Source organism: Ptychodera flava, chromosome 5 (assembly GCF_041260155.1).
Source record: "Ptychodera flava strain L36383 chromosome 5, AS_Pfla_20210202, whole genome shotgun sequence".
Classification (NCBI taxonomy): Eukaryota; Metazoa; Hemichordata; class Enteropneusta; family Ptychoderidae; genus Ptychodera; species Ptychodera flava.
Genome location: NC_091932.1, coordinates 12,410,683 through 12,426,951, shown reverse-complemented (window position 1 = coordinate 12,426,951; position 16,269 = coordinate 12,410,683). Strand labels below are relative to the sequence as shown.

Below are 16,269 nucleotides of genomic sequence, written 5' to 3'. Positions count from 1 at the left end.
GTATCGTCCAATCACAGCCATAAATTAAATGGCTTGTACCTGACCCATTTCATGAGCACAACATATATCTGGCAGTCAGAAATTTGCACGGAAGCAGACAGTTTTCTCAGCTTGTCTGCAGATAAAGAGACTGCTTCCATTCAGGCGATTCTGTCTTCTCTCCGACGCAGCTGCCGTAGTCCAATCGTTTCAGTACAGAGAGATGCGCCATTGCCTGTTCGTTCAGATAGAAACAATATCACTGACTGGTATGTTTTGCTTTGTTTGTTTCAGATTTTAGAGAAGCATCTGTTTGCCGGCGGTGATACAGCCAATGTCCAGAGGAATTGACCTATGACATGTGTCCCATGGTGCACTGCAGGTTATGGGATTGAAACAATGACAATTAAAACGAAGTTTTTCGTCGTGTGCGTCGTGGCAAGCCTGTTTGTGCTCGCGCTTGTCGGAAATGTGTTGTACCATACCAATCAAGATATACTGTGTTTCATGCGACCAAAGCCACTGACGGCGTATCAGACCCGCGATGGACTCACGGGCGTTTTGGACTTGGAGGATGACGATTCCATGGATTTCTTTCACGCAAAAGGAATGAAAAGACGACTCCCACAAGCCATAATTATTGGAGTACGGAAATGTGGAACACGGGCATTGCTGGCAATGCTTAAATTGCATCCGAAGATCCAAGCTGCCTCGGCGGAAATTCATTTCTTTGATCGTGATGAAAACTATAGCAGGGGTTTGGATTGGTACCGGCGGCACATGCCGTACTCGTATCCGGATCAAATCAGCATGGAAAAGAGCCCTGCCTATTTTATAACTGACGACGTGCCAGAGAGAATTTACAAAATGGATCCCTCAGTGAAATTACTGCTCATAGTGCGAGACCCAGCGACACGGGTGCTTTCTGACTACACACAGACTCATACGAACAAAGTTGAGAGGAAAAAGCCGCATGAATCTTTTGAGGAGCTGGTGCTCGACGGCAGCCGCATCAACACCAAGTACAAGGCCGTCAGAACGTCCATGTACTCCAAACATTTGGTAAGATGGTACAGCAGATTTCCCAAACAGCAAATCCACATTGTGGACGGGGACAAACTGATCAGAGACCCCGTACCACAGTTGCAAGAGGTGGAAGACTTCTTAGGTCTGGAACACAAAATTTCGTACAGTAATTTTTACTTTAACGAAACCCGTGGATTTTACTGTATGAAGGATGAAAGAACTAACAAGTGCTTGTCTGACAGCAAAGGCCGGAAGCATCCGGATGTTGAACCAAGAGTTATGCAAAAACTCCAGGAATTCTACCAGCCTTTCAATGAAAAATTTGAAGAAATGACCGGGAAAAAATTTGACTGGCCATAATGAGTGGGAGCAGCCATCGCAAAGTTATTAATATTGGTTCTGGTCCTGACACTTTCTCCCCCAGTGTCATGTTGGAGGGGGAGGGGTGTGTTATAGGGGTATGTTGTTGGGGTATTACCCATATCTTGTACTTACAAGACAATTAAGTGGTGCTAGATTTGAGAAGAAAAAGTAAGAACATTCTTCAAATTCACATTTTTCTGCAAAAATCGTAAACCAGTGTAGCCATCAGTATAGATCGTATCACAGGTACAATATCTTTCTGGCCTCAACCAACTGTTATATATGAACAATAATTGCATGGCCACATATCCCCCCTGTTTGTACAAATAGCAATGGAATAATCCATTTTGTGTGGTTCATGGGATGGGATATTTCACTTGCAGAGGAACGGGTGAAACATGATGGGCCTACCAAATAGGGCAAAAAAAATAGACGTTACTGACAGCTGTCTGCTCCATAGATTTGGTTGGCCCCACTCTTACTGGAAAAATACCGTTTTAATTAAAGTTGCCTAAGCCGTGCCAGTCTTCTCCGATGCTCTTTCTAACATGATCTTTGTTGTGAAAATTGAATCGAATTCTACAAGAGTATTTTCCAAGAAAATTTCTGCACATTGCATTGCTAGTCAACCAAATAGGGCTTTCCAAGACACAGGCAGATTTTACAATTGTGAAAATCAGTCTTGTATGAAAGTAATGGTATCTGCATTCAAATTTTGAAATCAAAGCAGTCACTCTTATGACGTCACCAAACAGCTATAAGGCAATTGTGTAAAAAAAATTAAGTGCCATTTAAGAAAATGAAAGAAAGCAGTCCAATTATACATCAATTTGGTCTCCGAGCTCTCACGCGGCATTCAATAAACTTCATTTTAAAAGGATACTTTCCCACATAGGTCATTGGGCAATATGCATCCGTGCAGTCTGAAACATTGATAATTGACGTAATATTTGACATCACAACTCCACGGGAAGTGATGAAGAACAGAGTATCCCACTCAGCTGCCATGGTAACTGTTTCTCCCCCCCTGTCCAGAGGTTAACAGTTCATATATATGCAAATTAAACCAGTCTCCACAAACTGCCAATCACATTCAGAACAAGCAGTGGAGATGCCCTGCCTTTGAACAGATCATTCCTTAATTAAGTCTGGTTGTTAAGTTAGGGTTTTTATGATGTCTTGTGGTTTCAGTACCTCAGTCTAATTTTTCCACTATTTCCATGAAATAACACTAGATGCGTCATTTCTGTCAAAATATTTATAACTTGAAATATATAGAATAAAAACGCTGCATCTAAGTGTTCTGGCCATGTCTCTTGTGGCATTCCCAGTACATTAAGGTGCAAACACAAATTTCCTACAAAAACAAAAAGAAAAAAAAAATATAAAATTAATTCTGCGTTTGCTCTGCCTAGTGGAAAGCGCTTCCACTCCAATGCATAATAAAGAGCCGTCTGGTGAAATCCTGGTGAGAAATACAGAATATTTCATCAAGTTTCATCAAATCCCTCTGTACTGTAGTCTAGTTAGTAGCCGTGTGTTTTGAAATCTCATGAGTTCAAAACCGATGACTAGACACTAGACCATCTGTACTGTCATGTTGATCAGTCTTTGCATGAAGAGACAAATTCTAGAGCTGATGCCTAAAATACTTGTTGACACTTCACTTGATGCAATGTTCTTTATCTGTCATTCCAGCATCATTCCATAACTCCGTACCTCCCTGAAGGAAAAACATTGACCAGATTCTAATCAGGGTAGTGTGTTGCCACTTTCGTGTTTATCTGGCCTTGCCAGGTATTTGATGCAGAGGAATCCCTTGGGGCGAATTCAGACCCCGGCTGTGTCAAATCATAAATGTTGTCACCCTTCCACCACCATGGTTTGGTCCTAAACCATTGTTCTCAATGGTGAGTGTGGACATGTCTACAGGGAAAGAGGGTTGGGTGAACAGGTTAAAGTTACATACAGGACAGAGAACACAAACCATTCTCACCAGGTTTATCAGGTTGATTTCATGCAGAAATTTCACAAACTTCATTCCAAAGATGAAGTTATGCGCAACCATACTGAAAGCTAAAATTCACACTTTGCATCCTTTTGCCATTAGTGAGTTTTCTTTGAACTTGAAAATCTTTCCATGAAGGTTATTCATTGATGTCTGTTCACTATTTGACTCTCTCCATTCTCAGCCTAACCAATTACGCCTAACTGCTAAAACTTTGCCTAACTTTGCTCAGACTGTCCAAATGCCTAACTTTGCTCAGACTGTCAAAATGCCTAGCTCTTTTAGGCTGTTCAAAGAGGCTCATGTTGATATCAGCTGGCAATCATTATAGTGCTGTTGTATACCATTATTCTCTAGTTGAAGTTTTGTCGCACTGTGGTCACATGACTCATGTTATCCAATCAGAACAGGTGTTTATTTTCAGCCAAGTCTTGATAATATAAGAAAAAGAACTAAAAAAATATAAGTAATAGAATACAGCTGTACAGACGAAATACTAACGATGTGCCAACAATCTGATAAAATGCAAAAAAATATATTTCACTTTGGAGTATTTTCTAACCAAAGAGCTAAATTTTTAACAATATTACACCAAGGGTGTCGCAAGTTTCTTTATTGGCTTATAGTGTACCTAACGTAAAGACAAGAACACTGTGTGCTAATTTTTTACCTCAAGTATAGAGAAAACAAAGGTTTGAAATTTTTAAGCTGGTTTGTGTCATTCTAGATATGACTCCCCTTCATGACAGTTTTGGAGCAAGTCACACAAAATACTCACCATGTCCAATCTTGTTTCTGAACGGAATTACGTGATACTGCGCACGCTTTTCAAGTATTTTTTTTGGATCCAGTGAAATTGCAGAAGTGACGTGTTTACGTTAGGGTTTGATTGACATTTGTGGAAAATAACTCTCGCAAAATGCTTCCGACCATGTCATGTTGCGTGAATTGTTTAATATCAGAGCTATTTTTACTCATCGAGTCAAGAAGCTTATCGTCAGTATTCACTTGTGAGGGCTTAGGGCAAAGATGGAAAAAAAAGGGGTAATGTTATCAGCAAGGAAAAATTGGAAAAGATTGCTTTCCGTTGGCAGAAAGGAAGAGGCAATGAACGATAATCTCACAGGGATCCGTAAAGTTGTCAGGTTTTAACACTTAGCTGAGATTGACCTTTGACTGCACAAACCCATATCAGATTCACAACAGACAAGGCATATTATCTAGCTGTCTGGGCAAGAGAAACACTTTAGAAGAGAAAAACAAACTGCAGAGATTATTACAAAAACATTTCTGTGTGTGTTCTAATTACAACATTACAGTGTATAAGACTGCTTCAGTCTTGATTGACAAGGACAGCGCAGTTACAGATCTGATCCTTCCGTCAGTTTGAACCAATGGATCTGTGTCAAATTGTAGTGATGGAAAAGACTACCAACCTTTCAACTTTTTTGAGGTGTAAAGCAAGACTACAATTGTCTGTTGTTGATTTTGATTTGTATTATCACAATGTCATGTTAATTTCTGTTGACCTTCAAGGTCAAAGGACAAAGGTCAAACACCCCTCAAATGCAAAATTTGGTACAGTGTGTAATTTTGTTAGTTAAGGGTCTTTGAAAAGTTTTTTTCAAATTGCGATATTTTTATCAATATCAATGTTCATATGATTTGGCTATGGCCTGTGCTTTGTACACACCCAAATCTAGCTTCAAATAATTCTCCCTTCTCTATGTCATATCACAAGCATCTCTATAATGCATCTTTCATAACCATGGCTTGCTTCTTCTACAATGTACAAACTGATAACAGCCCAGAAGAGACTGAAAACTACCACTTTCAGCTGTTTTTCATTGGAGTCCCATTTGCTTGGATTCATTTCTCAACCACTCTGAACTTTCAAAATGCTCTTTAGTATTGCTGCATTATAGATGCATATATGACCAAGCTTTGGTAAAGTCAACAATGCTCTTAGAGATGGTGTTTAAATTGTTCACATGAATATGCAGTAGGCATTGATTTGTCAGTATGATTCTATTTGGTCAATGAGTAGCATGAGCTTGATTCTCATTGGTCATGAGTAGCATGAGCTTGATTCTCATTGGTCAATGAATAGTGTTAGCTTTATTGTCATTGGTCAATGAGTAAAATGAGCTTGATTCTCATTGGTCAATGAGTAGCATCAGCTGGAGTCTGATTGGTCCCCAAACTCAAAGATTGCCAATATAAAGATCAAGTGCCATCTTTTGCCAATGACCACTTCCAACTCCTTCTGAAAAATTCTTTCTCATATATTTGAATTTTTTTTTGCTGTAGAATAGTCTAGATATTGTAACAGTGTTTTGATCAATTTGAAATTTTATATAGCATAAGTGTACCTAAAAAATTGTGTCGAATTCAGTGTATGTAGATAGAAAGAAAGTGGTTTGACCCATCAGAGCATTGAGAATTGAATCCAGGCCAGAGACATATTGTTACTGTGAAATTTTTAATCAGAGAGTACCACATGTTTCAGACCTATCTCAGATTGAGATGAATGAACTCCACTACATTTTACGTAGTGCATTGAATATTATTTGATATACAGTAACTTCTCAGGTATTATTATATGGTTATGTTGTTTCAATTTCTGTTTTGGTATTTTCTTGTATTTTTATTTCTTCAGGGAATCATACTTTGATATACTTCAACTCAAATGTATGGAAGTAGTCTAGGTATTTCATAGAATGTTTATTATAGGTGTACACTGAACAGATATGGTATCAAACAGTATTATAGAATCAATTTATCATGAAATAGGGGGTTTAAAAAAAAAAAAAATCTTTTATTTCATGCCTCGGTGCCGACCTGAAATCACTGTATGGGAACATTCAGGGAATTTGCAATGATATAACGGTTTGTGTGTGGTAATCGGTTGAAAAAAAAAAAAAAAGATAAAATTGGATTGTAGAGCGTTGCTTTTATATGCAAGGAACGTAAGCCCCCGACAGTAGTGCCAACACAGTGGTTTATGTAAGAAGTTCAGTTTCTGGGTAGGGCTGTTCTTTTGACTGTGCAAGCAATGTCTGTGTAGACTTGTCCTGGTAATTTTGCTGTGTAATATGGCTTTGTGAAGAAATCGTGTTGTATCACACAGTTTGTCTGTATTGGAGCTGTCACATGCAAGTCTACGTTATATTCTTTGTGTTGACAGAACAATTTGTGGCAAATTTAAAAGATATATAAATTATGCTATTTCCCAAATATCTGGATAAATTTCTTAATGACATGCAGAAAGAAAGTCTATAAAGCTGATGTGCTGGATGTTTCAATGTGTGTTAGCAGTTTTTGCAAAAACAAGTTGCTTGGCACCTCCAAATACACTGCATAGTCTGTTTTAACATGCCAGATATATTTTTTTATATTTTTAAACTCTGATTTTGCTAGAGTATTGTAGTTTACTATTGGGTGCATGTAATGTAATGCAATATCGCTGTCTTCACAAGATATGGTACCACCTTTGTGGGACTCAGTTTTGCCCATCTTGTTTTCATGATATGGTAGCCTACCACCCCCACTTACCTGAACGTGGACTCACCTGGATAGTACAAGACGGTTCAAACTGAACCCAAGCGGTCACAGGGTTAGAGTAGGTTGGTAATCTGATAGTCCTGTGTTCTCACAGTGATGAAGGGCAAATTATTTCAAGATGTACACAAAGACAGTCCAGTGGGTCACAGAGGTGCATTCAAAATGGTAAAATTAGTTTGTTGCCAACTTAGTTTATAGGTTGACAGAGAGCAGCCATTGCCTATGAACACTTTATGCTGCACTTTTTGGTGTCAACTTTTCCCTTAGAAAGAGCTGAAGTCATTCTGTTGGGCAAGATTTAGTTTGGAAAAGTTCCCTAGCATTTCCTGGAAACTGGCAAGCCACAGATGACTCTGTCTGCTGTGAGTAATGATAGACGCCCTCTCTGGGAGACCTTGTAGATCTGCTCCAGAACTGGTGGGACTGTTGCAAAAATGAGAATGTCATTACATCTGTACCTTCCAAACTTGTTCTGCCATTGAACTCACACCCAAAAGTGCAGCAGTCCTAATTGTTCCAAAGTTATTTTTCATGATCACATGTACATACAAAAAAACAACAACATCGTGGTAAAACATTTTATGTATTTTTATATGAATATAGCAAAGAGTAGAAATGTACTTCTGGGTTCCACATTCTTCGATGTGTTACAGCATTTAGTCAAATCGTGTGTAAAATTTAGATTGCTATACTTTGCATGTTCAAGATAGAGGATAGACTATAATGAAAAGAAACTCCTGCCCAGCATCATAAGACCCGTAACTGTAACCCCTTTTCACCCCCATTTCTCTGCAAGTTGGTCCAGCCTCACCATAGAAAAACAATAGAGATTGGACCAAACCATTCATGGTGAAAGGGGGTTGAAGGCAATTGACTCTTTTGGTTCTGTTGTGTACACCTTTTGTGGTTCTTCCTTCAAGCAGCAAGTACTCTTTAGAAATGGTGTGATCAAATATGACTGGAATAAGTTATCGCTGTTAGTTGAAGAAACATAGCATAAAATTTGAGATGCATGGAAAACCCACTGCATGAACTTTTAAGGTGTCAAAGGTCACAGTGTCAAAGTTCATTGTTGACTCTCTATGTGAAGTGTGATGTTCTTTGCCAACCACAAAGTAACCTTTTGCACAGACATTATGGTAAAGAATATTTTGTGATAGAATTTAGTGATTGTAAGCTTAAAAATGCACTGCTGTGGTATGTTTTTTTGCCATTTCTTGAAAAATAGTATAATTTTTGGAGAGCTGCTGAATGGAAATGGATAGAAAGTGTGAACTTTGACTTCCATCTTCATATGTTGTTGAAATATTTCACTTTTAGTCAAGTACGAACTGATTCAGAAGTCAACATGATAACCTGAAAGACTTGTACAGGTAAATTCCTCACCAGTACAGTCTTATGAAGGGCGCCCTCTCTGGTAAAAGTGCACTAGATCTTAACCACAGCAAGATGATTTGGTCCAAATTCATGGACATGCATTGATCCTGTCATTACATTTCTGCTTTGAATCATAAGAGATCGCCTTTTTACTGCAGAGTTTTATTTTAATGGCAAATTCCTTTACATTAAATGCACCTATTAAGAATTCTTGCACATTTTTGCTATTAGCACTTAGTTCGTTGTATTAGAAACAATATTTTGTTTTATCAGCACTGTTCTAGAGTTTATACCTGTTTTGCTAATTGTTTTGATGTATATGCGTGGCAGTGTTTTTACTAAAGGTCAGTCTGTCAGTCACTGGTAATAATGCATTTCACAGCCATTTCTCACCTCCTAGTTATGTATCATTGCCAGATTGTAATGTGTCTTGATGCCAGGCTTTGGAACAGAAAAGTTACAAATATTCTGTCATTTCATGAAGATTTTATTGCAACACGGTAATGTAAATGAAGTGTTCAGCAAGACTGATGAGTACTGGGTTCGACTCAGCCGTATTACATTTCTAAGTCAAACTTGGGTGTATCATGAATGCCCTAGTCAAGTTGATTTTCATTCTATGGAATATGGGACCCAGTATTCCCCAGTACAGCTCTGCATTATATACACATAAATTAAGTCAGCCACTGTCAACACCTTAGAAATGTTTTCACAGGGAAGAAAAAATCTCCACTTTAAAGCTGGTGAAACCGAGACAGTAAAGTCGATATCAGCTCTATAAGTGTACCATTTTACGTACAGTGCATTGCTGTATGTGTGTACTGCATTGTGTTACCTTTGTCATTTCAGAGACAATGTAATGTAGTCTGTCATGGTCACAGCAAAATATTACTGACCCAAGTTTGTGCATTACATTTGAAGTTTCCCATTTTCGAATCAAATCAGAAGTGAAACACATCACATAATGGCTGTGTACAGAGGTTTTAAGCCAAGGATAATACTATTGTTACCGATGAAAAATATATCAGTCATTCTCATTGCTACTTGCGCTCGTTACAAGGTAATTTTGTTCCAAATAGAGGTGAAATACTGCTTCCCGAATGAATTGTATCCCACTTGCTGTATCAATTGGCAGACGTAATGCCGTTAAATTCAGGTCAATGGTTCTTTTTCCAGTTTCATTCTCACTGTGAAGAAGCCTCATGTAATGTAATTGGTTTGCTCACTTTATGTCTTCAATCAAGTCATGACACTAGTTGTATTCTGCAATTTGATTTTATGATCAGTTTTTTCCAAGTGATCTCAAGCAAATGAATGTACAACCATGGAGGTACCAGAAGTGGCACCTCCATGATACAACCAACTTTCACTCGCCAATAATGTGAATTGCAATGATTCTCATAGCTGTCTCATGAGGGCAGCATTCATTGTCAAATTTTCAAGTGTATCTTTTCTGTAATGAACAGATCAATTTTATCAGCAACTAGTGATAGCAACCTCTGTTCATTGCTTTTCCCTTTTCCAGCAATGTGAGCATCAACATGTTTTTCATTTCTCTGGTTTTCAATGCTGTACTTGTAAGCAGTGACTTGTTAATAGGGTGTCCGTTAATTGTGAATGTGTGGCCAGTGTACAGGTGTTAAACAGATGTTTCAGTCTCTTTTGCAAGAACCAGATGTTAAGAAATCAAATATTCGGTACTGGCATATAATCTGCTGATAAATTGTGCCATAGATTATTATTGTTGTGATATTCCTCTGCCAAATGCGTCGGTTTAAATATTTTACACAGTTTCAAAGATGGTATTTTTTGACTGTACTCTGCACAGATGAGCTCTTCCATGAATTGCAGAGGAATAAATATTTTGTTGAATCTGTGTTTAGTATAGGCAATGACAGAGGATGCTAAGCCAGTCAGTGTACGTGTATATTTTGTAAATAAAACAATTTCCAAAAGTGGACAGCAGCATCGATAGGTTTTAGAGAGAGGAAAATCAACGTTCAACTTCAAAGCAGTATTTCCAAGCCCATACATTGGTGCAATTGTAGATTTTTTGTCATTCAGTGGCTCTCAGGGTACCATACAAATGTCAGTAAGTTCCTCATATAAGAACACCAGCTCATTTTTCATTTGCCAAATATAACCATCCATTCTATAATTTCTGTCAGTCAATGCAGGTTGCCTTGTCGCCATGACAACTAGGATGGAGAGACTTGTATATATTGATTTTTATATGTGTAGTCTTCTCATTTCAGTGAAGGCAAGTTCAGTGCACTTTTACCCATGATAACCTTTCAACTTTGTAATAACTGGCACAGTGACCTTTGAATTTGTAGATTTGAATGGTCGATCACGATATGGATTATAATTTCAAATTTATGCCAACTTCAAAATAGTTTCTGTACACTTTGCCCTCTCCTTTGTAGATCACTGTCTCAAGTAAGTGTCTGATTGGTCACTTCCTCTGTGACATAACAGCCTACTACCCAATAGTAATGTGAGTGTTTGTGCACTACAAGTTCATGCAAATGAGGTGAAGGGTCAGTGTCAAAGGATAAAGGAGACTGTATCGATTAAAGTGAACTATGGCTTGTATCAAGTTTTGTAGCTAGTCCTCTCAAGTTGTGTCATTTATCTCCAAAATGGAGAGAATCTGCACGTGATGAATGGTTTCTTATTTTGTAAAAATCATCTCATTTGTAACAAGGTCTTCACTTTACATATACCATCACCGTCTCTGTTTCAGGTGGTGTTTTACTAAAAAGACAAAAATATTCTAAAAATTCAGTATTTGTTTCCCTGTGTAGATTAGTGATTAAAAAATGAAATAAAATACATTTATTTTCAAGTTTAATATTATTTATTTTCCGTGTTTCTGTCTAGCTGTGTGCATGATGTATGTCAGTTTGTATGAACACAAGTGCTCAGCTCATTGCCAAGTTCAAGGTCTTACTGCAGCAGAATTCCCTGTAAGTGCCAATGTTAATTGTTGTCACCTTGAAAAAAATATAGCATACGATTTCTTTTCAGGATTGTTCCATAGATTTTGATCAAAAACTATACCCAATGAAAAGTGATATTCATTGGTCCAAAATGTTTAAAAAATATAGAAATATACATGAATTTGGTAAAATGTACACTGCACAAATATTTTGATTGGAAGAATGACAGCTCTCAATGGGGTTAATACATTTATTCTCAGTAGACGCGGCGATTGAAACTAAAGGTCAGTTTACAGTGTTAAATGCAAGAATGAAGGAGAAGGCATACCCATGGTGTGTTGAGCATCCCTCCAGTCTGTAACCAGGGATGCTTAGCTCGTAATCATGACCAGATAATCGCATAATAAAGGCCAAATAATGACATAAAAATGACCAAATCACCAAATAATGCCATAATAATGCTGAGATAAATTCCAAATCACGACATCAATGCCGAATAATGGCAAAGAACCGAATTAACATAATAAATTCATAATAATGCCAAGAAAATGTCATAATCATGACCAAATAATGGCATAATAAAGACCAAATAATGACATAAAAATGACCAAATCAGCAAATAATGGCATAATAATGATGAAATAAGTTCCAAATCAAGACATCAATGCCGAATGTCATAACAACCAAATTACCAAATAAGTTCATAGTCATGTCATAATAATATCCAAATAATGATCAAATAATTGCATAATAGTGGCCAAATACTGACAAAATTATCACCAAATAATGGAATAATAATATGAGCTAAGTTTAAATAAAGATTTCAAGATAATTCTGGCGGTGTTCTCATCCCGTATGCGGGGAGTTAGAATACAATTAAGCAAGGAATTGCCACGGTAGCAACAGGACCGTCGGACAGGGGCTAAAGACGTGTCTAGAGTCATTTTCGTTAACAGAATTACTACTAATCATCGTGAACCCTTTCATTATTTAATCATTATCATCAACAGTTAGTAGCAGTCGTTTCGCTTCATTGGCCAACGTATTAAAGCTTATGTGCAGATTAAATGGCTTGTAAGTGACTGATCTAATTTTCACCGGTATATCTGACATGGGTATATTTGGGCCACAGTGCTTCGTTGCCAAGACATGGTTTGACAAAAAAACAACACATGCAGCTTTTTGCGGCCTGAGGCTTAGGCGACTCATTGGTGGAGGAACTCCACACAAATTCGTCGACGTCGATGTTTCTGTGCAAATTTTCTTAGGACATCTTATTACGGCAGATATGCGGTAGTGTGTACTTTTCTGGTTTATCGCATCGTCGTAAACCACGCGCCTCTTTACGGCAACAGCTCAGCGCTACCCGTAAAGATTTTTGCGTAGGTCAGTGGAGCGGAAATTATTGCTCTGGCTCGCGAGAATGGTTTATCGCTGACGGTATAGAGTTTTGTCCGATATCTCTGCTGGAGATCAAATAATAAACATCACTGTGCAGTGTCAGGTCTTTGTTTGGTACGGATTTTCTGAATTTATTTATTTATTTATTTATTTATTTATTTGACGGGTCAACAGGCCAAGGCCCGAAGGCCCAAAAACAGACTCCGAGAAAATAAATACAAACAAACAAAACAAGCAAACAGTACAATATCAACAAACATAATAAAAAACAAAAATACAATATGCACAGAAAGGACCCTAAGAATAAAAATATCTGGACACAAACATCTTAAAAGCAGTACCAGGTAAAAAATATCCACAGAAATGTCATTACATAGTGTAATAGACCTTGGGATAAAAGCATATTTTCTAAGATTCAACCTGCAACGTGGAACTTGAAAAAGACTGGGCCCTGAGGTGTCTTAGTGGTGCATAAAATGGCAATTGATATAAAAGATAAGGACAAGAAAATCTCCCTGAAACTATTCCGTTTAAAAAAGTCAGATCTAAAACCTTCCGCCGAAGCGAGAGAGAAGGGAGATTAAAATGCATACAGGACTGTTTGTAATCACTATTATAGTACCACATAAACTTCAGACATATATTTCAGAAAGCTTTTTTGGACTTTCTTAACATGATCACACAAATATTGACAGTTTGGAGACCAGACCACAGAGCAGTACTCTAATCTGCTTCTTACTAATTAAAGATACATACAAGGATGTTAAAGCTCTCGGAGAAGAAAATGTATTACAGGATCTCTTTATCTTGAATAGAAAGACAATAGTCACTGTGACAACACGGAGGACGTAAACTGTTAGACTCTTGTTAAGAGTAGAGTGTCGACGGTGGGGGAATCCACAGGGCGTGGCAACAATTATAAGTGTGGAAGTTATGAATATGATCAATAAATGTCTTAATATGATCAATAAATTGCCCTCCCTAATCCCCTTCATTAATTTGTTCTGCCGATCACTGACGCTGGACTTATCGCCCTGACCAAATAACTCGTTAGCAGCTCATAAGCTACCTAATGGGCTGCTAACGAGTATTGCGTCAGAGCGATAAGCCCCCCCCCCCCCCCGCGTCAGTGATCGGCAGAACAAATTAATGAAGGGGATTAGGGAGGGCAATTAACAAATATAGACTCGACTGTTTTCTTTGAAATACTATACAGAGATAGCTAGCGTAAAGTAATAGGCACACACTAGACACAGGTAAGGCTTGTATAATGAAAAGAAGTTTAATACAAGACATTTATTGATCATATCAATGATGTTAAAGTCACCGGTTATTACATGAACAAGAGGTTCGTAACAAAGGGAGATGACATACAATTGCAAGTGGTGTTATTAATATTGCTGGTATCCAAGTTCTTCAAGACCCTATTATAATTGAAAAGTTTCCTGCCAATGGTCTTACTGTATAAATAGGAAACGATTGGGGTTCTTGAAATTTGAACTATATTGGAATCTTATCAATATTAAACTTGCTTATTGTGAAAAATATTGCTGATGTTGATTTCCTCAATCCCCTTGTTTACAAACTTCAATGGAAAAAATAATCTTTTGTCAGTGTTGTAACATTCCGTCTCGAAACAAAGAGGGGGGGGGGGGGGCATTTGAATTTTTTTAGGGTATTGAGGTGGGATCTGTAAAAAAATTAGATTTCAGTCGTGATTCCTCCAGCCCCCCCCCCCCCTAATCGGCAACAAGTTTTAGAATTTTATTTTTATCGACCTACGTCAAGTGAATGAAAATACCGGTAAATAATGCATACTATGTGATACCATGGATAGATATCGTTGCTTCTGTCTATGGTGATGCATTTCCCCTGCAGACATGAAGCTACCCTACCCTGAGATGAAAAAACCTGTCGATTTTCCCCTACCCTGTGAAAAAATTTCCCCTGAAAATTAACATTTCCATGCAGACACATACTGCAGTGGCCTTCTATTTGGTTTACATCCCGAATGATATGGATGACTGGCTCCTACATGCGTCTCCTATATAACACGACACCAAAGAAAAGTCTACTTGATTTTCCAATGCATATATCCACAGAAAAAATAAACCTTTTGTGCATATAGAAATGTTCAAATCTTGTCTCCACGAGTTTTCTAAAAAGGCGCCCTCTATCGATCAAAAATATGTCGACATACGTTGTCGATGTTCTGAAAACAGTGCCCTAGCACATGCTCTTGCTTGGTCCAAATTTGTCATCGGTTCACCTTATGTTATTTTTCGTTCACTTTTTGGTAAGAAATCATATGAAAATATAACACAGAGACTGCCAAAATGTCCTATTCAAGTTACCCATATTTCATTATTCGAAAACTCCTATTCTACCTGCACGTTTGGGGTAAATTTAGTCACAAAGCACTGATCATAAGGTTGATTTTGTAAGAAATTAACCTTTTGATGACAAGTAATTTTTTATTATACAAAAAGTTGAGTAAAATACTGTGCAATACATGTGCGTAAAAACAATAGATTGAACTATCCTTGTAAAAGTCATCAATGAACTAATCTCTCTACAATCAGGGCTCAGTTGCACAAGCTCTACATTGTTTGGTAATTTTGTATTTTTGATTCAAAGGATAGCGTGGAATTGTTGCCATGACGAGGTCGGTACAAACAGAACACAGTATTTCAGGTGTATGCACACATGTTGCACAGGGGACCCAGAAGTATGGTTGTTGTTGTAGTTAATATCGTTGTTTATGTATAATAGTCGTGTTGAAGGGATATGAAGAGAGTTAGGTTGGCGGAAGCATTAAAATAACAGAAAACGTTAATTTGTTCATTATTGCAGGGTTTTCTTGATTAGTTATCGAGCTAATCTGTGATCAAGCCAATCATGGATAAGAAATTTCGTACTTAATTAAAAAGTAATGATGGAAAGTTGCCTTGTCAGTCATGGGACAATGATCTGGCAGCTATGGCTCAGGAATGGTCCGAAGAGTGTACGTTGGCACATGGTAATCCAACGAACATCTTCCCATTTACCAGCGTCAGTCAGAATCTTTGGCTCGGCGGGCCCTACTCTGCTTCGGACTCAATCGACGTTGATGGCGTGGTAAATAGTTGGAATGGCGAAGCGAGTGATTAGGATAACGACTCGAACATGTGTTCGAACATAGGGGTCACCTACGTGTTCGTCCCCAGGGGCGGGTAGGTGTTTTGTTGTATTGCTAATAAAGGTTTATTCTACCAAACGTTAGTGTTTTGGTCTTGCACTGCCCTTGACAATCTTGCGTAAACGTTTTTATCAACATGCTGCATCTATTATCTGAAGCGTTTGAGTGCCTAATTCGCCAAAGTAAACAAGTGTAAATTACTAATCTGTGGACGCTGTCACCAGACTATCACTGGATACACTTGACAAAGTCCACAACGAACGCGCCAGCAAGGTATAACCACAGTCCCTCTATAGAGGGACTGTGGTGTAACAAAAGGTTTGTTTCGTTGTTGACTTTGTCAAAGCTAATTCGGTGATAATCTGGTGACAGTGTCCACAGATTAGTAATTTACCTTGCTTACTTTGGCGAATTAGGCAACCAAACTAGTA

At 38.0% G+C, this 16,269-nt stretch overlaps 1 protein-coding gene across 5 annotated transcripts in view; it reads left to right on the top strand.

The window, feature by feature from the left end:
• The window catches only part of LOC139133036 (heparan sulfate glucosamine 3-O-sulfotransferase 1-like), a 122,212-nt gene extending 111,041 nt beyond the window's left edge, over positions 1–11,171 (top strand). For all 5 annotated transcript variants that reach the window (XM_070699427.1, XM_070699426.1, XM_070699428.1 and 2 more), the window contains one exon: positions 274–11,171. In XM_070699427.1, the coding sequence (XP_070555528.1) occupies positions 334–1,365 (1,032 nt within the window). In that variant the 5' untranslated portion in view covers positions 274–333 and the 3' untranslated portion in view covers positions 1,366–11,171. The remainder of the gene's footprint in view (positions 1–273) is intronic.
• Positions 11,172–16,269: the final 5,098 nt, after the last annotated feature.